Here is a 25251-nt window from a genome sequence, read left to right as displayed (position 1 = left end):
TGTATCTAAAACCTTCTTCTTTACAACCTTCTTCTTTCTTCTTGGACATTTTTGTGAGAAAGAAGTGCAAATGCTGCTTTATGCTGCTTTTTAGACGTTTTTCTGTTTTGAAAATGAGTCCAATAATCAACAAGCTCCCTTAATGCAGCACTGGGAGCAGAAAGCCCATTCAGTGACAAATTTTAAGTATAGATGTAGGGTGGGAGGGAGGCTCTAGTGAAAAGATTTTAAATTTTAAAGAGAAGGAATGTTTTTTTAAGTTGCAGTCAGTAGTTCCTCATGGGTAAAACCAGGAAGTGGAGTGTTTGACTTTAGTTTAGCCAGGAGGGTTTGCAGCAGGGGCGTAGCTACGGGTGGGCCTGGATGGGCCTGGATGGGCCCAGGCCCACCCAGTTTTGTCTCAGGCCCATCCTCACCTTCTCCCACCCCTGCCGTAGCGCTGCCTCCTCTCCTGCACTTCACGGTCTCTGTCTCCCACCCTCGCGGCAGCGCTTTCAATTTGCTATCAGCGCTGCCTGCCTGACAGCTGACAGACGCGGCGCGACGTCCTCCTGCTCCGGGGCCTTCCCTCTGCCACATTGATTCAACTTCCTGCTTACGCAGGGCGGATTGCATGCGGCAGAGGGAAAGGTCCCGGAGCAGGACGTCGTCGCACCGCGTCTGTCAGCTGTCAGGCAGGCAGCGCCGATAGAGCGCTGCCGCTGGGGTGGGAGACGGAGACCATGAAGTGCAGGAGAGGAGGCAGCGTCACGGTGGGAGAAGGTGAGTGGAGGCAGCGCCGATAACTTTAAATGTGCTGGACCGTGTGTGTGTGGGGGGGGAGTTGTAGTGCCCACCCATCCAACCTGCTGGCCCACCCAAAAATTGTCTTCTGGCTACGCCACTGGTTTGCAGAAGATTTTACGACAGGTGATGTCATTATGTGGTTGGACTTATAAGAAGTAGTAAAAAAACGCCATCGCCATTTTGACTGGGTTGGAAGACACTTTTCCAGAGGTGCTTAAATTGAAGGTATAATCTGATTTCTTAGGGGAAGATGTAGATGCCAGAGTGTACGTAGGGTTGCATTTACTAATCTATTTTCTCCCTGATTGCAGGGAACTTATCCTTGAGACAGCATTAGCGAAACATGAATCATGTCAGATTAATGGTCCCCGAACCAACAATGAGCTGCACACTCACTTAAGATGAGCATTATAATAGCGCCATATGCATAATAACCTTGAAGATGTGTTTATTACAATGTAAAATTTAAATTGGTAGAAAAATCTTCCTAATCCACTGGTCGATGTTGAGGTGGATATTGTAAATCTTGTTGTGTAAAGTTTTCACACCAGCAAGTTGCACCGCTGAGACCAATAAATGTATTACCTTGACACTGTGGAAGAAAAGAGTACAGCTATTTTATAAAGGCAACATATGCCCTCATAAAATGAGCTCCCTGAAATGTCCCTAATAGCATACAGATTCAACAAATATGAACTCCTGTACACATATCCAGAACTGCCCTTACAATATTTGCTTGCCAAACCACTATCATATTTTTTTCGCTATAACTAAATGCACATTTCCAATATAATTCTTATATAATTCTTAAATATTTCTTACCATGATTGTTTGCTAAAACACTATCATGTTTTGTCATTATCATGTACCCCAAATCCTTCTGTTATTACTAAATGTATACTTTCTAATGTATTCTCACGACTCATGATGCATTGTAAGCCACATTGAGCCTGCAAAGAGGTGGGAAAATGTGGGATACAAATGCAACAAATAAATAAATTCTCACACATGTTAGGCAATATACTGCAAAATGTCTGCAACTATGTCCTGGTAACACTATATCAATTTTCCCAACAGTTCTGGATCATGCCAGCATTTGGCGCTCGGATTCGATTTGATAACGGGTTGGAGGTGAAGTTCTATGGGTTCTCCATTTGGGTCATCATCACCAATATCTCCCTGCCCTTTGGGATTTTCTACCGCATGCATGCAGCCGCCAGCCTGGTGGAGCTCTTCATCGTATCCTAGAGGACACCAGGGGGACAGAAATCCAGCAGCTTGCAAAGGCTTTTTCCAAACTGATGTTCAACATAGAGGTGGTTAATATGATAATGATGACTAGATTCATAGACTTTTGTGTGGTGTTTCACAGCAGGCACTGCTACGAAGGATAGAGGGCCCAACGGTTTTTGGAACACACATGGAGGGGCATAATTGAACAAAAACGTCTATCTCCATGGGCGTTTATCTCCGAGAACGGGTCCGTGAAGGGGCGGACCGAACCGTATTTTCGAAAAAAATAGACGTCCATGTTTTATTCGACAATTTGTGAGCTGGGCGTTTTTGTTTTTCAGTGAAAGCGCCCAGCTCAAAAACGAATAAATCCAAGGCATTTGTTCGTGGGAGGGGCCAGGATTCGTAGTGCCCTGGTCCCCCTCACATGCCAGGACACCAACCGGGCACCCTAGGGGGCACTTTTACAAAAACAAAAAAAAAGGTAAAAGAGCTCCCAGGTGCATAGCACCCTTCCCTTGGGTGTTGAGCCCCCCAAATCCCCCTCAAAACCCACCGCCCACAAATCTACACCATTACTACAGCCCTAAGGGGTGAAGGGGGGCATCTCCATGTGGGTACAGTGGGTTTGGGGGGCAGTTTGGAGGGCTCCCATTTATCAGCACAAGTGTAACAGGTGGGGGGGGGGATGGGCCTGGGTCCACCTGCCTGAAGTCCACTGCACCCCCTAATAACTGCTCCAGTGACCTGCATACTGCTGCCAGGGAGGTGGGTATGACATTTGAGGGTGAAAATAAAAAGTTGTGAAACGGCATATTTTGTGGTGGGAGGGGGTTTGTGACCACTGGGGGAGTCAGGGGAGGTCATCCCCGATTCCCTCCAGTGGTCATCTGGTCATTTAGGGCACTTTTTGGGGCCTTATTCGTGGAAAAACAGGGTCCAGGAAAAGTGCCCTAAATTCTCGCTAAAAACGCATATTTTTCTTCCATTATCGGCGAAAGGCGCCCATCTCTGATCGCCCGATAACCACGCCCCAGTTCCGCCTTTGACATGCCCCCATCAACTTTGTCCGCATCCGCGACGGAGTGCAGTTGAAAACGTCCAAATTCGGCTTTCGATTATACCGCTTTATTCGTTTTTGTGAGATAAACGTCTATCTCCCGATTTGGGTCACAATATAGGCGTTTTTCTTTTTCAATTATAAGCTGGATGATGTTCTACTGTTCTGAATGTAAAAACCTACAGGTTGTGGTTCGCCTTCTTTAATTTGCACTTCTCTAATCATAACATAATAGGTTTTCAGCTCTTATGTGACAATATTTGCAATCCATTCGAATTAAAATCTGCCTGCATTTGCACCAGCCATTGCCTTGGGAATCTTTTTGCAGTTCCTTCCTCCGCTGAAATCCATTCACATCGAATTTTGTTATGTGCTACATATAACTCACAGTTATTAATGCGCTACCAAAAACGAGTCAACAATAGGTTGAGAGGTAAAACCAGCAATGATAACATAAGAGAGAATCAACAAAGAGGAGATACAAGAAGGAACTTATTCTTACGTAATTTTGAGGACACCGTCAAGCTTTATTTGCAGTGCTCTAAGCATGAAATATTATTATACCCCATTAAACATCCTTTGTGTTTTTATAATGAAGGTGTCAATCAGCCTCTATCAAATCCCCTCAAGCTGAAGAAGGACAACAGCTAAGAGGGGATATGATAGAGGTTATAAAATCATGAGTGAGGTGGAACAGATGACCAGGGAATGGTTATTTACCTTTTCAAACAGTATTAGGACTAAGGGACACATCAGGTAAGTGGAGTAAATTAGGTGAGTTTTATTATGACTAGATTGCATTTATCATGTGTAACTCTATGTTGCCTGGTGAGCATCAAGGCAAGTTATTATAAATATATTTGGACTGGTGTTTGAAGGTCAGAGCTGAGACTAACTAATGCTAGGACGTTGCTGGTGCTTTAATTCACACACTCAGCACGCCTCTCTCAGGGGTCCTTTTACTAAGGTGGGCTGAAAAATGGCCTGTGCTAGTGTAGACGCGTGTTTCGGACGCGCGTAGGTCCATTTTTCAGCACGCCTGCAAAAAATGCCTCTTTTTTTGGAGGAAAATGGATGAGCGGCAAAATAAAAATTGGCACGCATCCATTTTGGGCCTGAGACCTTGCCACCACTCGTTCACTTAGCGATAAGGTCTCACGTGTTAACCGGGCGGTAATCGTCAGCGAGTGTACACTGCTGATTACTGCCCGGTTAGCGCAGCACAGTAGAAAATAAAAAATATTTTTGGCGCACATATCGGATGCCCATAAAAAAATGAAATTACTGCCCGGTGCGCGCGGTAGCCGGGCGGTAGTTCAAAACTGACACGCGTTGGACGCACGCAGGCGCCTACGCACCTTAATAAAAGGGGCCCTTAATCAATAATGTAGCCCAGACCAGAATATACGAGGGCTGAATTACTTTTATTTAAATGAAGATATTGTAACAAATATAAAATATAAACAAAAAAACAGCACCACTGGCCTTTAAAAATGGAACACAGTTCTTTAATGAATGAGCCTTGACAAAAAGACCCGACAGGGGCCTTGTTTCGGTGACTAGCACCTGCGTCAGGGGTCACAGTGATGACGTGGAAAACTTGGGGAATAACTCAAATATATTCCTCTACAATATATTATTCCTTACCCCACATCTCATATAGTAAAAGCTACAAAGCAACAAGGCACTTTCACTTTCTTGAAACTTGCTCTTTTATTACATATATTTACTTTTCTACATAGTTGGCCACCATTCACCACACATTTCTGCTAATGACAAACAAGTTTTTGAAAGCTGTCATAACAGAATTACACATTTTGTCTCTTCAACCAGTGGCTCACAGCAAGGGTGTAGCCAGACAGCAGATTTTGGGTGGGCCTAGGCAAGAAGTGGGTGGGCACCAAATGTTCTCCCCCCCCCACTACCAAAAAAATCTCAGCTGGTGAGAAAATGCATCTCTCCACCTTGGTAGTCTGCAGCAGGCATGCGCTGAAAACTGAGCATGCGAAGGTGCCAGAATTGTGGAGAGCAGCATTTTCATTACCATCAGGAGGAAGTCTTCAGCTGGCAGAGCTTGGAATCCCCACCAGCTACCGCTAAACGTGTGCTACCGTTGGGTGGGCCTGAACCCACCCTCACAGTCCTTTATACCTCTTAATTCGGGTCGAACAGATGCCCCTGAAGGTATTCCTTCAATTTCAGAAAAAGATGGAAGTCTGGGCTGTATTGCAGATGGGATAAGACTTTGAGGCCCTTCTTCACAATTGCCTCTGTGGTGTTTCATGCTGTGTGAGGCCTAACACTGTCATGTTGCAACAACTTTTCTTTCTTCTGCTTCCAAACTCTTTTCAATCATTCTTTCAAAGTTTCAGGGTTGCAATGTAATGCTCTTGAGTTGATGGTTGTACCAGGTTCAAGGAAATTCATGAGAACAACACCATCCATGTCCCAAAAGACTGTAACCAGGAATTTTCTGCAGAAGGCTGTGTTTTGATTTTTTTTTCTTTGCAGGTGAACTGTGGTGATGAATCTCCAGAGTGGTGCTTTGTTTCTGGCTCATAATAATGAACACATGTATTATGGGATGTCAGAAATTTCTCACTTTCATTCTTATATCGGGACCCAAGTCTTGAAGCTTTCATTTCTACAGTCAGCATGCAAGGAACTCATCTTGCACAAACTTTTTGATATCCAAGAATATCAATAATATAACCCACAAGTTCCTATGAAATGCCAAGTGGGTCAGCAATTTCCCTTTGAGTGATCCTTCGATTGTATTGTCCTTTATGAGTTTGTCAACCTTTCTCATATGAGACTCATCCATTGCTGTCACAGGTCCATAGGCGTAGACTGGGGGGGGGGCGAGGGGGGGGCAATGCCCCCCCAAACGACGAGGACGTGGACTGGCGCTAGAATGAAAAAAAAAAAAAAAACAAGCAGGCACGCGTTCGTCTCCGTCCGCTTCGCTGCTTCCCTGCCCTCTCTGTCTGCAATCCCACCCGAAAGGAAATGACATCAGAGGAAGGCGGGACGCAGACAGAGAGGGCAGGGAAGCAGCGAAGTGGACGGAGACGAGCGTGTCTATCTATCCCCTCTCTTCCTACCCTCCGGCGCAGGCAGCACCAATCTTCTCTAAGCCTTTCTTGTTCCTGGCAGCGGTAGCGACGTACACACTGCCTTCAGCTCTGCCCCGAAGCCTTCTCTTCAAGTTCCTGTTCCCGCATAGGTGGGAACAGGAACTTGAAGAGAAGGCTTCCGGGGCAGAACGAAGGCAGCGTGTACGTCGCTACCGCTGCCAGGAACACAGAAAGGCTGAAGAAGACTGCTGCCTGCACCGGAGGGAGGGAGGAAGAGAGGGGGTAAAAGGAGTCACGATCCTGGACCTCGCGGGGGGGGGGGGGGGCAGCAGAGGGAAGATGAATGGGACTGGGAGGGTGGAGAGCAGAGGGAAGGAGTAAGAGATGGATGGGACTGGGAGGGTGGGAAGCAGAGTGAAGGAGCAGGAGATGGATGGGATTGGGAGGGTGGGAAGCAGAGGGAAGGAGCAAGAGATGGATGGGACTGGGAGGGGTGGGTGGGGAGCAGAGGGAAGGACCAGGAATTGGATGGGACTGGGAGGGTGGGAAGCAGAGTGAAGGAGCAGGAGATGGATGGGACTGGGAGGGTGGGAAGCAGTGGGAAGGAGCAGGAGATGGATGGGACTGGGAGGGGTGGGTGGGGAGCAGAGGGAAGGACCAGGAATTGGATGGGACTGGGAGGGTGGGAAGCAGAGTGAAGGAGCAGGAGATGGATGGGACTGGGAGGGTGGGAAGCAGTGGGAAGGAGCAGGAAATGGATGGGACTGGGAGGGGTGGGAAGCAGAGGGAAGGAGCAAGAGATGGATGGGACTGGGAGGGGTGGGTGGGGAGCAGAGGGAAGGACCAGGAATTGGATGGGACTGGGAGGGTGGGAAGCAGAGGGAAGGAACAGAAGATGGATGGGACTGCGAGGGGTGGGGAGCAGAGGGATGGACCAGGAGATGGATGGGATTTGGAGAGGTCAGGCACAGCAGAGGGAAGGAGCATGTACGTCGCTACCGCTGCCAGGAACACAGAAAGGCTGAAGAAGACTGCTGCCTGCACCGGAGGGAGGGAGGAAGAGAGGGGGTAAACGGAGTCACGATCCTGGACCTCGCGGGGGGGGGCAGCAGAGGGAAGATGAATGGGACTGGAAGGGTGGAGAGCAGAGGGAAGGAGTAAGAGATGGATGGGACTGAGAGGGTGGGAAGCAGTGGGAAGGAGCAGGAGATGGATGGGACTGGGAGGGGTGGGAAGCAGAGGGAAGGAGCAAGAGATGGATGGGACTGGGAGGGGTGGGTGGGGAGCAGAGGGAAGGACCAGGAATTGGATGGGACTGGGAGGGTGGGAAGCAGAGTGAAGGAGCAGGAGATGGATGGTACTGGGAGGGTGGGAAGCAGTGGGAAGGAGCAGGAGATGGATGGGATTTGGAGAGGTCAGGCACAGCAGAGGGAAGGAGCAAGAGATGGATGGGACGGAAGATGATGGTGAGCAGAGGGAAGGAACAGAAGATGGATGGGACTGGGAGGGGTGGGGAGCAGAGGGAAGGAGCAGGAGATGGATGGGACTGGGAGGGGTGGGAAGCAGAGGGAAGGAGCAAGAGATGGATGGGACTGGGAGGGGTGGGTGGGGAGCAGAGGGAAGGACCAGGAATTGGATTGGACTGGGAAAGGAGGTGAGCAGAGGGAAGGAACAGAAGATGGATGGGACTGCGAGGGGTGGGGAGCAGAGGGATGGACCAGGAGATTTGGAGAGGTCAGGCACAGCAGAGGGAAGGAGCAAGAGATGGATGGGACGGAGGGATGGTGAGCAGAGGGAAGGAACAGAAGATGGATGGGACTGGGAGGGGTGGGGAGCAGAGGGAAGGAGCAAGAGATGGATGAGACTGGGAGGGGTGGGTGGGGAGCAGAGGGAAGGACCAGGAATTGGATTGGACTGGGAAAGGAGGTGAGCAGAGGGAAGGAGCAGGAGATGGATGGGACTGGGAGGGGTGGGGAGCAGCGGGAAGGAGCAAGAGATGGTTGGGACTGGGAGGGGTGGGGAGCAGAGGGAAGGAGCAAGAGATGGATGGGACTGCGAGGGGTGGGGAGCAGAGGGATGGACCAGGAGATGGATGGGATTGGGAGAGGTCAGGCACAGCAGAGGGAAGGAGCAGAAGATGGATGGGACGGAGGGATGGTGAGCAGAGGGAAGGAACAGAAGATGGATGGGACTGGGAGGGGTGGGGAGCAGAGGGAAGGAGCAAGAGATGGATGGGACTGGGAGGGTGGGGAGCAGAGGGAAGCCTACTGGAAAGAAGACACTGCATAAAACAGAAGACACTGGGATCAAAGCGAATAGAAAAACTACATGATCAGACAACAAAGGTAAATAAAAGTTTATTTTATTCATAATTTATTAATTGAAATGTGTCAGCTTTTTGAAATGTGCATCTGTGATATTTTGCCTGTAAATTTCATTTCCTTCCTCCATATTAGCATATTCATTTGCATATGTATATATGCAAATGATATGCTAATATGCTCCGCCCATTTTTTTTGCCCCCCCCCCAAATGAAACAGTCAAACTACGCCTATGCACAGGTCATCTACTTCATTTTTGATCACACAAATCAACCTTTCCCAGTCCACAATCTTTACATTTCTTGGCTCAGCGACACATAGTACTAACATCAACATGGTCATTTAATGCTAAAAAATGCAGGGTCATGCATGTGGGCTGCAAAAACCTGAGGGACCAGTACAGCTTAGGGGGTGAAGAACTTTTGTGCATGAAAGGAGACCAGGACTTGGGTGTGACCGTATGTGAAGCTCTTAAGGTGGCCAAACAAGTAGAAAAGGAAATGGCAAAAGCTAGAAGGATGCTTGGATGCACAGGGAGAGGAACGGCCAGCAGAAAAAGGAGGTGATGATGTTCCTAGATAAGACTCTGGTGAGACCTCATTTAGAATGTTGTGTACAGTTCTGGAGACCACACCTTCAAAAAGATATCAACAGGATGGAGTTGGTCCAGAGGATGGCTAATAAAATGGTCAGTGGTCTTCATCATAAAGTATATGAGGACAGACTTAAAGATATCAATATGTATACTTTGGAAGAAAGGCAGGAGAGGGGAGATATGATAGAGATACTTAAATACCTACATAGCATAAACACACAGGAGGCGAGTCTCTTTCAATTGACAGGAAGCTCTAGAACAAGGGGTCATAGGATGAAGGTGAAAGGAGATAGATTCAGAAGTAATCTGAGGAAATACTTCTTTATGGAAAGGGTGGTGAATTCATGGAACGGCTTTTGTATAAGCTGTGTGGAGTATATATTATTCTCAGGAAAGGAAAAGAATCAGGCGAAGAATAAAAGAAATATCTTTTATTATGTAGCTAAGCAGGAAATAACATTCTCAGTTGTGCACAAGAAATAATTTTACAAACTATGGAGAGATCACTATGCAAAAGTCCCTAAGTAATACAAGAACAATAGAAAGAAAGGAAGAAAAGTTACAGCTGCCGAGGAATAGTTCTCAGTACTTACAATCTCAGAAGGGGGAGGGGAAATATAATTACGTATTTCCTGGGAGATAGGCTCCTGACAAGGACATAGGGTCTAACTCATCAGTACAGCATATCCCACCGGTAACAGGGGGAGGCAACATATCTTCATAGGGTATATTGCTATCCCACCTCCAGCACCACACATCAATCATAGAGAGTGTCACATATACAGTCTCCTTACATCTCCCCCCCCCCCCCCCTTACACTACGCCATTACCATTGTATTCACTCTGACCGGTGTTCTGAGTACAGGCCATTAGCTACAGGGGCATTATAACATAGTAACATAGTAGATAACGGCAGAAAAAGACCTGTACGGTCCATCCAGTCTGCCCAACAAGATAAATTCACATGTGCCATTTTTTGTGTATACCTTACCTTGATTTGTACCTGTCTTTTTCAGGGCACAGACTGTATAAGTCTGCCCAGCACTATCCCCGCCCCCCAACCACCCACCCTGCCTCCCACCACTGGCTCTGGCACAGACCGTATAAGTCTGCCCAGCACTATCCCCGCCTCCTAACCACCAGCCCCGCCTCCCACCACCGGCTCTGGCACAGACCGTATAAGTCTGCCCAGCACTATCCCCACCTCCCAACCACCCGCCCTGCCTCCCACCACCGACTAAGCTTCTAGGGATCCCTACCTTCTGAGCAGGATTCCTTTATGTGGGGGAGGGGGTGCCCAAGCAGCAAAATCTTATCTGAGCTGGCAGAGCCTCCTGTACAGCAGTGTCAGCAAAAAACCAGCACTGTGGAACAGAGAAACTGCAGTGAGAGAAAAAACAGTGTTAGCAGTGGCCTGAAAGTTCCAGAAAATTCCATAACACTTTCCGGTGAAGGTGGTGGAGACAAAAACTGTATCTGAATTTAGGAAAGCTTGAGACAAGTATATAAGATCTCTAAGGGTGACATGGATGGGCAGACTGGATAGGCCTTATGGAGGGGCATAATCGAACGAAAACGTCTATCTCCATGGGCGTTTATCTCCAAGAATGGGTCCGTGAAGGGGCGGACCGAACCGTATTTTCGCAAAAAATAGACGTCCATGTTTTATTCGACAATTTGTGAGCTGGGCGTTTTTGTTTTTCAGCGATAATGGAAAATGAAAGTGCCCAGCTCAAAAACGAATAAATCCAAGGCATTTGTTCGTGGGAGGGGCCAGGATTCGTAGTGCACTGGTCCCCCTCACATGCCAGGACACCAACCGGGCACCCTAGGGGGCACTTTTACAAAAACAAAAAAAAAGGTAAAAGAGCTCCCAGGTGCATAGCACCCTTCCCTTGTGTGTTGAGCCCCCCAAATCCCCCTCAAAACCCACTGCCCACAAGTCTACACCATTATTATAGCCCTAAGGGGTGAAGGGGGGCACCTACATGTGGGTACAGTGGGTTTGGGGGGGGGGTTGGACGACTAATAAGCATTAAGCAGCACAATTGTAACAGGTAGGGGGGGATGGGCCTGGGTCCACCTGCCTGAAGTCCACTGCACCCCCTAACAACTGCTCCAGGGACCTGCATACTGCTGCCAGGGAGGTGGGTATGACATTTGATGGTGAAAATAAAAAGTTGTGAAACATCATTTTTTTGTGGTGGGAGGGGGTTAGTGACCACTGGGGGAGTCAGGGGAGGTCATCCCCGATTCCCTCCGATGGGCATCTGGTCATTTAGAGCACTTTTTTGGGACCTGTTCATGTGAAAAAGGGTCCAACAAAAGTGTCCTAAATGTTCGCTAAAAATGCCTTTATTTTTTTCGATTATCGCCCTAACGCGTACATCTCTCCTCGGCCGATAACCACGCCCCAGTTCCACCTTCGCCACACCTCTGACACGCCCCCATCAACTTTGTCCGCATCCGCGACGGAGTGCAGTTGAAAACGTCCAAAATCGGCTTTCGATTATACCGATTTATTCGTTTTTGTGAGATAAACGTCTATCTCCCGATTTGGGTCGAAATATAGGCGTTTTTCTCTTTCGATTATAAGGTGGATGGTCTTTATCTGCCCACATTTTTCTCTTTCTATATTTCTAATTCAGGGCTATGCTTCTGTAACCATTACTCTGGTTGTGAAAGTAGAGACTCCTACTGGGGAACATGTCCTAAAATATACTCCACTCAATATTCAAAGGCCAAGAGAGGATCCTGGCTGTTTAAATGCTAGTCTGGGGCTAACTGTGAATATGCAGCAGTATTTAACTGGTTAAGTGCTGCTGAATATCCACTGTTAGCACTTAGGGCGTTCCAGGGGCAGAGTCTACATTTATGCAGTTAAGTGCCAATATTCATCCCTTAACTGCACAACATAAGAGTGGAGGACTGGCCTAGTGGTTAGAGCAGAAGTGCTCAATTCAAATCCCACTGCTGCTCTTTGTGATCTTGGGCAAGTCAATTAACCTTCCATTTTCTCAGGTACTAACTTAGATTGTGAGCCCTCCTGGGACAGGGAAATACCCCAAGTACCTGAATGTAACTCACCTCGAGCTACTACTGAAAAAGGTGTGAGCAAAATCCAAATACATAACATCAAAATTTGTATATACCATCACAAAACACTGACTCTGGACAGATCACAAGCAGATAATAAAACTAGAAATCCAGTAGCCAAAAATACAAACAATTAATATAATAATGCACAAGCAATTCATTAAAGCAATAGAATTCAACAACCAAAATTACAAAAACTGAGCAAAAGGCATGAAGTGGTCTTAATTAAAATTTATTTGAAAAAAGAAACAGAATTTTAATCTTTTCCAGAAATACAAATAATCAGTTTTTAAACTAAATTCAATAGACAAAGAGTTCAAAAATGAAACAGTCACATGAGAGAACGTCTTACAAGAAGAAATCAACTTAACAGAAGACAGAGGAGAAACAGACCATGTATTCTTATTTAAGAATTTATACGGACCTCGACCTGACCAAAGAGAGACTAAAGAAACCAAATACTCAGGGCAAAGCCCATATAAAATTTTAAAAACCAATTAACCAAACATAAAATCTTGAAATTAATCCTAGATGTACCTGGAAGCCAATGCGAGGACTTACGTGATAGAATGATACTATCAAACCTTGTTTTGCAAAGTACAACTCGTGCTGCTGTATTTTGCAACAGTCAGATCCTATAAATTAATTTTTTTTAGGGAATCCCAGATAAAATGTGTTACAATAATCAATTCTAGAAAAAAATGAATGCATGAACTATTCTCTGTAAGTCATCAAGAGAAAAATGGGATCAAATTTAGCTTAACATGCAAAGTTGAAAAAAGACAGAAACGCCACAAGATTATCTCGCAAATTTCTCAACCTGCACTACCCCAGCTGCAAAGGACTGAAGTACAAACTGATACATGCCACTACCTTCTCGTACATGAGCACGCAGTTATGGAATGCATTACCCGCAGACTTGAAAGCAATCAACGAAACAACTATCTTTCGAAAATCTCTGAAAACATTCTTCTTCAACAAGGCCTACAATGAACACCTATAACCTCACTAAGTCACCTCACCAACCCACTCAATTATGAAAGCTCACCTTATACAACTATCCTAATCACTCCCTTCCTTCTTCCCTCCTCCCTACCTGATCGCTACACATTACTAATTGTATCTGATATCTTGTTATGATAATGTCAACAAATCTATGTAAGCCGCATTGAGCCTGCAAATAGGTGGGGGAATGTGGGATACAAACGCAATAAAATAAAATAAAGAAGATAATCTCCTAATCTGGTAATCACCTTTTAATTTTGTATCCAACCAAATCCTAAACTATGAACCTCTTTTTTGCATTGGGTTTGAGGAGGGAAAGAAAGAGGAATTTCCAGTTACCCATAATGAGTAAAGTTGTGTGATAGCCACTGCATCAATGATCTTATGGTAAGAATGCTAAAAGGAAATTTTACCTTCAGATATAATCTTATTAGTGAGCCACATGGATAATATAATCGAATCCTTTGAGAATGAAAAATTGCTACAGCAAATGAAGTTCTACAGGAGTAGGAAATGGTTAAGATTTTGAAAATGATAATAGACCAGAAAATTTTGAACAAAATGAATATTATTACAGATGATTAATATCGAGATTGTTGTTTTCCCAGAGTTCCGGGTATGACTCCTAAAGTTTTTTCCTCTGAAATGATTCCCTTAGTATATTAATTCAAAAGGAGTGAAGCCTGTGAAACTGGGATTACCTTAATCAGTGGGAATTGGATACGAGATTCAAGTGTTTGTATTGTTAAATAATTTCTGGTTTTAAAAGAGAAAAAAATGAAATCAGGTGTATTATTTCCACTAATATTGGACAATAAGTATGTTTCCAATGAAATTAATTGACTATACACCGTTTTGGATTTGAAGAAGCCAACCAGATGATCAATGTGGAATAATGATTCAGATAAATAATAACTGGGGATAATCAGGTCAATACCACGTTTTCTTTGTTTACTGTTGTTTAATTGATCTGCTTGTCTTGTTTCACTCTCCCTATTTATTTTGTGGTCTAAGAAAAAGAAAGATTGTATATAATCCATTTATCTAGTTGAGATTGTTTTCTTCTAATATCGTATTAATCTACAGTCATCTCTGTATTACTGTTTGCAAGTGACCCTTGTAAAAATGAAAAATTATAAATAAATGATTAAAAAAAATAAAAATAAAAAAGGAAATTTTAAAACAATCCAGGAACTTAAGACCTTAGAAATCAAAATGGTTAAATATTTTAACACCCAACAGAAAGGATTTAACAAAGACCTGGGTTTTCTAGCCCATTATAAATCATAAAATTCTAGTGTTTTGTTCTTATCTACCATTCATCTCTCTCTGACTCTCATCCACCCAGGACCCAGCTCTCCCTGTTTCTCACCTAACCTACCCCTCCCTCTTCCTGTGAAACTGTCATTGAAATGCTTTTGTGCGTCACTTATATATTCTGAAATTTATCAACATTTGCTTATTTCTGATCTGAAGAAGGGTTACTTTCAAAAGCTGATCAAAAGATGTATTAAGTTAGTTCAATAAAAAAGGCATCATCTCATTTTCTTTTCTATGTTTTGATTTATTTCTATTTATTACCAGTTACCCAATATTAATGTGTGTGTGGGGGGGGGGGGTCAGAATTTAATTTAAAGTAGTGAAAGGCCATTCAGCTTGAAATAATAAGAAAACAATCATTCAACTTATCAAAAACACTTTGGATATAATTAGTTAATGGAAAAATATTCCGTTCATTATCTGTATAAATAAAATAAGACAGTCCCAGATCCCTAAGCTCTTTCCCAAGAAAACTAAAGAATACATTAAACAAAATAGGAGAAAGTGGGGTGCAGTCTTATCTTTATGTGGTTCATCTTACTCGGTTAAGTGCTGAATATTGCACTTATCTGCATAAGTGTTAGCCAGCACACAACTGAATATTCAATGCCGGTGCCTGGATATAGCCTGGCATTGAATATCCAGGAGAACAGCTAGCAGTGGACATAAAAACTCTGATCGCCACCAGTTGAATATTGGCTGGACTATGCATATTATTTTTCAAGTGTCTTATGAAACAGAAAGTCCTAAAATGCATCCAGTAAGCCAGAGCATGCCTCCCTCCCAGCATCCCCCCAGGACTGTAGCTAGAGGGTGCATATGTTGCAGCCGCATAGGACATGTTTGAGATGGGCACAGATAGGGCAGTCAAATACACCAAGCACTGGCCAAACTGTTATTGCCACCCCAAAGTCTCTAGGAGAAGTAATGAAATGTAATGTCAATTTGGGTCAACCTTGTGGGTAAACCCTTACTCGGTGCATGCTTACCCCAAAGGACTGGCTCCCAATCAAAGAATGCATCGCCTTCAAAATCTGCACCCTGGTTCACAAAATCATCTACGGAGAAGCCCCGAGTTACATGACAGACTTGATCGACTTACCAATTAGAAATGCATCTGAATCAACACGATCTTATCTAAATCTGCACTACCCAAGCTGCAAAGGACTTAAATACAAAACAACTTACGCATCTAGTTTTTCCTACATAAGCACACAACTGTGGAACGCATCACCAAAAGCCTTGAAAACGACGTACGACCACCTAAACTTCCAGAAATCACTAAAAACCAGCCTGTTTAAAAAGGCATACCCTACCGATCCGACTTAAATGCCTAATCTCTGCAACACAGCCAAACTAAAGCAAGTAATGGACATAACACAACTCTTCCATTCTCCGATTCCCTAATGTGGCTGTGCCACATGAACTTGATCTTACCACAACATCACCCTGTATTTGTTCACACCGGAGCCTGCAAAGGCTTCTCCGATACTATTGAGCCTACAAATAGGTGGGAAAATGTGGGATACAAATGTAACAAATAAATAAATTAAACACATAAATACATCATAGAGATCCTGGAGTCCTTGCTACCTGTGGTGTTTTCCTGCCTGGTTTTGCTTTTCGACCAGCCTTTCTGACATGATTGTATTTCAATTGTTGCTCTTTATACCCTAAACATAAATCTGCCATTTTGTTGATAACAAAAGTGGTATCTGTTAATAGGTACTAAAAAAAATCACTATGACAGGAGGAAGTCCATCTCTCAGTGTGAATTCCCCCTTTGCACAGTAATCGTGGTCTATAATGCATTACAGACACTGTACTCTGTGTTTAAATATAGCAAAAGAACATCTGGGCAAGTGATACATTGTACAAAAAGGAGACTGAAAACCCCTACGTAGTAAGTAATCAATGCAGGGGGTAAAAAAAGGTAGGGGTAGACCAATGGTGTGCCGTTCTAGGCTAGGTGAGGTCACAAAGCTTCAACAGCCAGTTAAACTATTCCCAAGCAAAAACTTTACCAGCAGACTCTCAGGGCTTCTTTTACAAAGCTACGCTTGCGATTCCCATGAGGCAAATGAGAGGAAGCCCAAAGAAATTGAATGGGCTTCCTGTCAATTGCGGCACCGGGAATTAGTAGCGCAGCTTTGTAAAAAAAGGCCGTCAATTCTTAATCCAGCTTTTCTTGAATGTAGCAATCATAGCAAAAGAAAAGGAACTTACAGTTCAGTTGCTTGGACTGAATTGTTGCCCTCTGCAAAACAGAGTCCATGTCCAGTCACCTCAGAGGCAAGGAGATAGCCAGAACCTCAGCCCAGCTGAGAGGAAAAGATGTAATACTTAAAAGGAAAGTGAGGGAATCAATTGTGAATAAATGCCTTGGGGAAAATGGTGAAGAATTTTGATGGAATCACAGTAGCTTAAGGAGGGATCAGCCCCGTAGGTTGCTACTGCAGGTGATAGACTTTAACAAAGATATGAACTCTCATTCTAGATTCCACAATTTCCTGGTTGATGTTCTTGTCACGGTACCATAGGAATCTCAAATAGTTTCTGCAGTTTAGGTGTACAACAAAACAATAGAACATTTGCTGGATATCTGCTATTATGGCTATGGGGGGGGTCCTTTCTGAAGCAAATCAAGACTCCTATTAGACTGTTGATCATGTCAGGTTGTAAGCGATGTGACCATATCATACCATTTTTGCATAAACTTCACTGGCTACCAGTACAATACAGAGCCAAATTTAAAACTCTTTGTTTGACCTTGAAGACCCTTAAAGGAAATGGCCCCGAGTAGCTGAAGAATAGGATGATCCTCTACACACCTCCAAGAACACTAATGTCCTCTCAAGGACTATCACTAACCACACCCTCTCCAAAAGACATCACACAATGTGATACCCGCGAGTGAGCCTTCTCCAGAATAACCCCCACACTCTGGAATGCACTCCCTGAAAGACTTCGCTTAACACTTCAGGAAGCAGGTGAAAGCTTAGCTCTTCAACCAGGCCTTTAACGGAAAAAGTACATGACACCGGTTGCACATATTATAGCCATTGTCTCTTTCTTGAAGGCCCAGTGTTGCTTTTTTTTGTCACTGCCATTGTCTCTTTCTTGAAGGCCCAGTATTGCTTTTTTTGTCTATATTGTATGCTTCTTTGCTGTATTACCCTCTCTTTTGTGATTACATATTATAGCAGGACATATTTATCCACTCCTGCCCTAGCTAAGATAATGTTCAAGCACCTTTCTAACCTCATTTGCGATCTTCTTTAAACTAGTCCCTTATTTTCATACTCCTGTTACTCTGTTTTATCTATATGTTCCATATTTGCTTACACCCTATGCTGTCTATTAAAATATTTTATTGTGCTGACATGGTAATGTAGCATATTATACAATACTTTGTATTGTTGTTTGAATATTTTCATTGCTGTAATTGTCTATTGTTTGACATTCTTACTGTACACCACCTTGAGTGAATTCCTTCAAAAAGGCAGTAAATAAATCCTAATAAGTAAATAATAAATAAAGCAATGTCAGGCCCGGAAAGCAGCACATTGTTGAGTGAGATTCCTTGAAACTGAGCACTGGAATCAAACACAACCCTGATCTGGCCTGGTTTTGTGGACAATACACCAACATTTTTCATTGTCTTTTAATGGCAGAGCTGGCTCTACATGACCGTTATCCGTTATATGAATGTTGTAAAGTGCTTGTTGTCTCTGGTTTCCTTCTTAGAGTCTTTTGCAATGAAGTGAGACGAGAGAGAGCTTGCTCTCTGTTGTTAGGGAGTCATGTTTTTATTTATTTTATTTAACATAAATAAATACATAAATCTGGTAGAGAGGTGTTCTGACAGATGGTTGAGCCAGGGTCCGGTTCTTCCCAGCTGTAAACCTCCTTCACATGCAGATGGTTATGACTTTTCTCTTATAACATACAGCAGCTTGGATATAATCTCATTTCTGACCCAAGCTGTTTCCAAGTAGTACAGGCCAGGAAGGTTTGGATCAGCTTTGAAAGCTTCCACTTCCTGAAAAAGATCTCCTAATTCTTGTAACTTGTCATTATCTCTATTTGTCACCTTTGGGTAACACCTTTATTCTTTTCATCAGTGCTTGTTGAATAGCTTCTGGGCAGCCATGGTCAAGTCTTTCCCAAATTTCTTTCAAACCTCTTGAGCGATCAAGCAAATAGGCATCCAGTAATCTCTTTACACAATTGGCTGACTCAGTTTCCAGCCACTTTGTCATCAGGTTTATCTCTTGCTTTGGGGTGAGCTTCATAATTGCTATGGCATCCTTAAAGTTGGATTTCCATCCTCTACACTTTTCAGGGCAGTCATTGAAATGAGTAAGCCTCATGTCTACCATCTTTTTGTGAGCCGTGTATGTTGCTAGATCCTCTCTCTCTCTGACGTTTCTAGACTGCTGGCAGTAGGTACCTGTGACTGGCTATTTGCTGGGGTTTGTCTGAAGTCAGGCATGGAGTGTGGCTGGTCAGGTGGCTCTTGCTTAATCAAAGGGTGTTTTGCTGGGTGTAACTGCTCAACTTTTATCTGAGCCCAGATCCTGGGTGGTGCCAGAGTCTGTGGGTGAAATGAAAGGTTTTCCTTGGTGTGCTTTCCTGGAGCGAGAGCCAGTAGTAGTGCATCCATATGCGTAGGAGCGTGTAGATCACTGTAGCGATGGTTTGCTTCCTTGGTATGCTTTACCTTAGGCTTGCTTCTTTCAAGCGAGTGAGACTCTGGTGTAGAAGAACGTGCTTGCTCAGAATCTGATGTCTCTTCTGAGTCAGACTGTCACTGTCTGCCTTCATGTGCTACGGTATGAGCCATCACACAGGCTGCAGTTCGCTGGGCAGAATCCTCTGCCATAATGTAGCCAAGCTGACTCTCTCCACCATCCTGCCGTGTAGCTTGTACAGAAGTATTGCCATACTCTGACAGACCAAAGGTCCATCAAGCCCATCAACCTGTTTCCAACAGTGGCCAATCCAAGTCACAAATACCTGGCAAGATTCCAAAAAAGTACAATACATTTTATGCTGCTTAGCCCAGAAATAAGCAGTGGATTTTCCCCAAGTCCATTTCAATAATGGTCTATGGACTTTTCCTTTAGGAAGCCATCCAAACCTTTTTTAAACCCCACTAAGCTAACCGCCTTTACCACATTCTCTGGCAATGAATTCCAGAGTTTAATTACACGTTGAGTGAAGAAACATTTTCTCTGATTTGTTTTAAATTTACTACTTTGTAGCTTCATTCCATGCCCCCTAGTCCTAGTATTTTTGGAAAGAGTAAACAAACGATTCATGTTTACCCGTTCCACTCCACTCATTATTTTATAGGCCTCTATCATATCACCCCTTAGCCGCCTTTTCTCCAAGCTGAACAGCCCTAGCCACTTCAGCATTTCTTCATAGGGAAGTCGTCCCATCCCCTTTCTCATTTTTGTTGCCCTTCTCTGTACCTTTTGTAATTCCACTATATCTTTTTTGAGATGTGGTGACCAGAATTGAACACAAAATTCGAGGTGTGGTCGCACCTTGGAGCGATACAAGGGCATTATAACATCCTCACTTTTGTTTTCCATTCCTTTCCTAATAATACCTAACATTCTATTTGCTTTCTTAGCCGCCACAGCATACTGAGCAGAAGGTTTCAACGTATCATCAACGACAACGCCTAGATCCCTTTCTTGGTCGGTGACTCCTAACGTGGAACCTTGCATTACGTAGCTATAATTCGGGTTCCTCTTTCCCACATGCATCACTTTGCACTTGCTCACATTAATTGTCATCTGCCATTTAGACGCCCAGTCTCCCAGTGTCATAAGGTCCTCTTGTAATTTTTCACAATCCTCTTCTGATTTAACAACTTTGAATAACTTTGTGTCGTTGGCAAATTTAATTACCCCACTAGTTACTTCCATCTCTAGATCATTTATAAATATGTTAAAAAGCAGTGGTCCCAGCACAGACCCCTGGGGAACCCCACTAACTACCCTTCTCCATTGAGAATAATGACCACTCAACCCTACTCTCCGTTTTCTATCTTTTAACCAGTTTTTAATCCACATTAGGACACTACCTCCTATCCCATGACTCTCCAATTTCCTCTGGAGTCTTTCATGAGTCAGTTTCTCAAACACCTTTTGAAAATCTAGATACACAATATCAACCAGCTCACCTTTATCCACATGTTTGTTCACCACTTCAAAGAAACATAATAAATTTGTGAGGCAAGATTTCCATTCACTAAATCCATGCTGGCTTTGTCTCTTTAATCCATGCTTTTGAATATGCTCTGTAATTTTGTTCTTTATAATAGTCTCTACCATTTTGCTCGGTACTGACGTCAGGTTCACCAGTCTATAATTTCCCGGATCTCCTCTGGAACCTTTTTTAAAAATTGGCATTACATTGGACACCCTCCAATCTTTCAGTACGACGCTCGATTTCAAGTGCTTTAACTTGGGCCTCTATAAAAGCTGCTTCTCTCTCTTGCTAGAGCACCTTCAAGGCGATGTCTAACTTTTCCTTCTTACATTCAGCAGTGGCTTTTGCCTCTTCTTCTTCTAATTCTGTCTTCCTGTGTGCAGTGGCATCCGCTGCTTTCTTTTCTTCCAGTTTATTTCTCAAGTTCTATGGCTGCTTCTTGTTTACTATAAAGAACTTTTTGATTTGGAAGCCTTTGATTCCATTTGCAACTTAAGAGCAATACAGCCCATAGCAGACCTGCTGGAATGGTTTGTCCTAAGTGATTTTTGAGACCTAGAACTTCTAGTAGTTCTAGTGCTGTGCCTAGAATTGCCAGAGTGTTGGGATTGATTTTCTCCTACTGGTTCTATGTGAGTTGTTGTGCCTAGAATTGCTTCTGTCCCATAAATTTCTCTGGCTTTCTTTGTAAGCCTATATGTTCTTTCCAACTTTTTAGAACCTCTCTCACTACCATGGCTGGCTTGTGTTTTTTTTTTGTTCACTTTGCTCAGTTACTGCTCTGTCTGGCTCAACAAACTTTATCATTGCTCGCACTGATAAAATAAATCCCATCTCTATTTTTTTCTTCTTAGAACACCCTTTCAGAGTGAATCTTGGCTGTGTGCCAAAATGTTGCCTTGTAGGAGCAGCAGGTGGGAAGAAGGGTGCAGGCAGCTCTCTGTTCTCCTGTTGCACATAGACCTTATATGGTAATTCCCTTTTTTTTCTTAAGTATCTTGCAGGTGGTGTTGGGGGGGAGGGGGTTGAATTCAAATAAATACTTTTGCCTCCTGGAGCAATGATAGGGACAGGGTGTACAGCTCCTACTTCTGTGCACAGCACCTGGCCTTGTTAATTGCTTGTGCAGGTTTGCAATCTCTGCAAAGGAACCTATAGCTCTAGGATGTCTGCTTCTGTTGCAAAGATCAATAGCAGTAGTCCCACAAATTTCCACTTTCTAATATTTTTGTGGCAAAGCAACTCTGAGGCAGTGTAATGTTTGTAATATTCTGCACCTCGCACTTTTCCCAAGTTTTCACTGCATCAAAATTTCACTCAGGTAACACTTTAATGCAATGCATTTGTGATACTTTGAGAATGTCCACTATAATCTTTATTAGTGGAATCCACTGGGATTCCAAAATTCTTCACTTTGCTGTTCTACACTAGGTGAAGTCACAAAGCTTCAACAGCCAGCTAAACCATTCCCAAGCAAAATTTTTATCAGCAGACTCTCAATTCTTAATCCAACTCTTCTTTAATGTAGCAATCATAGCAAACAAAGTAAACTAACTTACAGTTCAGTTGCTTGGACAGAATTGTTGCCTTCTGCAAAACAGAGTGTGTGTTCAGTCACCTCAGAGGCAAGGAGATGGCCAGAACCTCAGCCCAGCTCTGAGGAAAAGCTGTAATATTCAAAGGGAAGGTATGGGAATCAATTTTGAATAAATGCCTTGAGGAAAATGATGAAGAATTTTGATGGAATCACAGTAGATTAAGGAGGGATCAGCCCCTAGAGCAGCTTCTGATCACAAAGGCATGCTAGGAAGACTGGGATACTCTCACACAGCCCCCAGGAGCAAAGAGGGAGGGCTGGGCCTAGCTCAGAGCTAACAGCCAATAAGGAAAGCTCACAATGAGGTTGGGGGAAGCCCCAGTATACAATGCTATACACAGACAATGAAATTAAATACAAATACTCATAATATATTTAACAATGGTTGTGGGGAGGGATATAGAGGTATGGATAAAAGAGAAATAGCTGGGAGTAGGGAGGGAGGAAGCTAAAGAGAAAAGTGATGGCTACCTCTATGTTATGATTACAAGTTGTTCATTTGTTTCCTGATGTATCTTGAACATAGCGTATGATTATTGTATTGTCTGTGATAGGTCATCAATAAAATTGTTAAAAACTAATATATTTAACAATGTACCCTGCCTCCATGAATATGGAGGCAGGGTACATTGAAATGGTCTTCTAATACAATCACAAAACATGGACTCCAGAAGGATAAAACTATTTTTTACCATACAAGAAAGGCCAAATGAAGGTTACACACAAGAGTATTCATACAAAGTTGTGCTTAGATATAGTCAGATAAACTCATGGACTTGACACAGAGCCATGTTTCAGCGATGAACGCCTGCATCAGGATATTAGCCACTACAGGTCACTGCCATACTGCAGGAATGTAGTTGTCAGTGCCGATATCTGTCCCTTCACACAGATCTTCTATTTGGGACCTGAGAAAGAGAGGGTAACCTCCCAAAAGGTATACATGCAATGGATTATGTTAGTATCACCTTATAAATTTCTGAGGACGGATGCTGTAAAATCATAGCCTACCACAACACTCTCCTGATCTCCTTTTCACTCTGAGCAGCTCACTCCTGGCTTCCAGCACTGGCTTCTATAATTACGCACTTGACCCCTTTTGTGGTTCATTATTCCAAGGATCATCATCATGGAAAGTGAACTGGAAGTTGTAATGATGGAGGGTAAATATTCAGTGAGATGCTGCCCCATAAAGATGTCCAGATAAGTTATCTGGATATCTTTATGCAGATTTTCAGTCAATCTATGCATATAAATTGGACTGCTGACTTACACAAACCTGACTTATACAGCTAAGTTATCCATTTAAGATATCCATTTATGATGCAGTCCATTTATACAAAGTTATCTGGACAGTAGCTGAATATTGCTGCTAACAACAAAATTCCAGGCTCTACCGCCAAGTGCCCTGGCCCTTCTTCAACTTATACAGACAAATTTTGGTTTCCTCCTGCCCACTTAAATCTCTTTGAATATCATCCCCAAACTGATTAACTTGTTTCCCCCTTATGAAGTGGGGGTAAAAGGAAAAGCCTAGAGTAAGCTGAATAACAAGGTGTTTTGTTTTTCTTAAAGGAAAGGGTGGGTGACAAGTCAATAAAAACAGTGATGGTTAGAAAAGCCAAAGAAGTAAGTAAAAGAGACAGCCCAAAAGAAGATGGCTGGATGATATCTGGGAGTGGACTGGACTGGACATCCAAAGTGCAGTACACATGAGTCAGTAGACGAAAGGTCTTCGGGCAAGAAGAGCGATTCCCACCACTGGCTCCAATGGTCCATAAGGACAACGGGGTGTAATGATGATGGCGACCCTGACATCTTTTACCATATCTTTCAGCAACAAGTTCCAGAGCTTAATTATGCACTGAATAAAAGAAAATATTTTCTCCAATTTCTTTTAAGGGGATGGGATTTGATATATTGCCTTTCTGTGGTTACAATCAAAGTTGGTATACATATTATATAAAGGTACTTATTTTGTACTTGGGCAATGGAGGGTCAAATGACTTGTCCAGAGTCATAAGAAGCTGCAATGGGAATTGAACCCAGTTTCCCTAGTTCTCAGGCTGCTGCATTATCCATTAGGCTACTCCTCCACTCATGTTAGAGGTCTGCACTGCAGGAAATACAGATATGATCATGGATGGGGTGAAGATGGACATCTGAGATCTGTGCTAGGTAGGGAGGACTGTGGTGGGAATTGATATCAGAGGCACATGGATGGAGGTGACAGGATAATGGGAATGAAAATGTCAGATCCAAGGTCTTGGGCAGTGGGGAGGAAATGGCAGCAGCATATCTACAGATGTTACTTCACAGAGATGCTTTGGAACCAGCAGGGGTCACCAGGGCTGCCTGGGGTGAGGTGGGAGGGATGAGAAAAGCTGACATCGCTGTGGAATGAAAGGAGGAAAAGTTCCAAGACCAATTAAGGGCTCTTGAACACCCCTTTACGAGTCACTGCACTAAAAGGCAGAGGTACCACAGACTAATTACAGATTGTAATATTAATAAGGAATTGGTGTATCGCTTATAATTACCAGTAAACCTAGTTTCATTAAACTTTCAGCAGTTATCTTATTTCAAGACTTTCTTTTGACACGTGAGCATGTGACTGAACCTTCAGTGAACTGATGACAAAAGGTTCATGAATGCGAAACATTTAAGATGTTTGCACTGAGGCTTCTGCACACCTAACTTCTACTCTGTAATACTTCAGAGACCAACATTATTAACTCTCTACTAGAAGGCTTTCCATAAGTGGCAGGATTATTTCATGGTGTAGCACACACAGAATTCATTCCTTCTTCAGACTGGAAAGGGATGCACTATGGAGTGCAAATTGGGGGGGGGGGAGCATGGATGTGCAAAGGCAAAATATTTTCCATTCAATATTTCCAGATTTTTTTTGTTACATTTGTACCCCGCGCTTT

At 43.5% G+C, this 25251-nt stretch overlaps 1 protein-coding gene across 1 annotated transcript in view; it reads left to right on the top strand.

Moving 5' to 3' along the window:
* The window catches only part of LOC115472562, a 122919-nt gene that overhangs the window by 57315 nt on the left and 40353 nt on the right, over positions 1-25251 (top strand). The window contains 1 exon segment of the mRNA XM_030206859.1: positions 1864-2025. Coding sequence (XP_030062719.1) covers positions 1864-2025 — 162 coding nt within the window.

This window comes from Microcaecilia unicolor, chromosome 6 (assembly GCF_901765095.1).
Source record: "Microcaecilia unicolor chromosome 6, aMicUni1.1, whole genome shotgun sequence".
NCBI classification, from domain to species: domain Eukaryota; kingdom Metazoa; phylum Chordata; class Amphibia; order Gymnophiona; family Siphonopidae; genus Microcaecilia; species Microcaecilia unicolor.
This window is presented reverse-complemented; position numbering and strand designations above follow the sequence as displayed.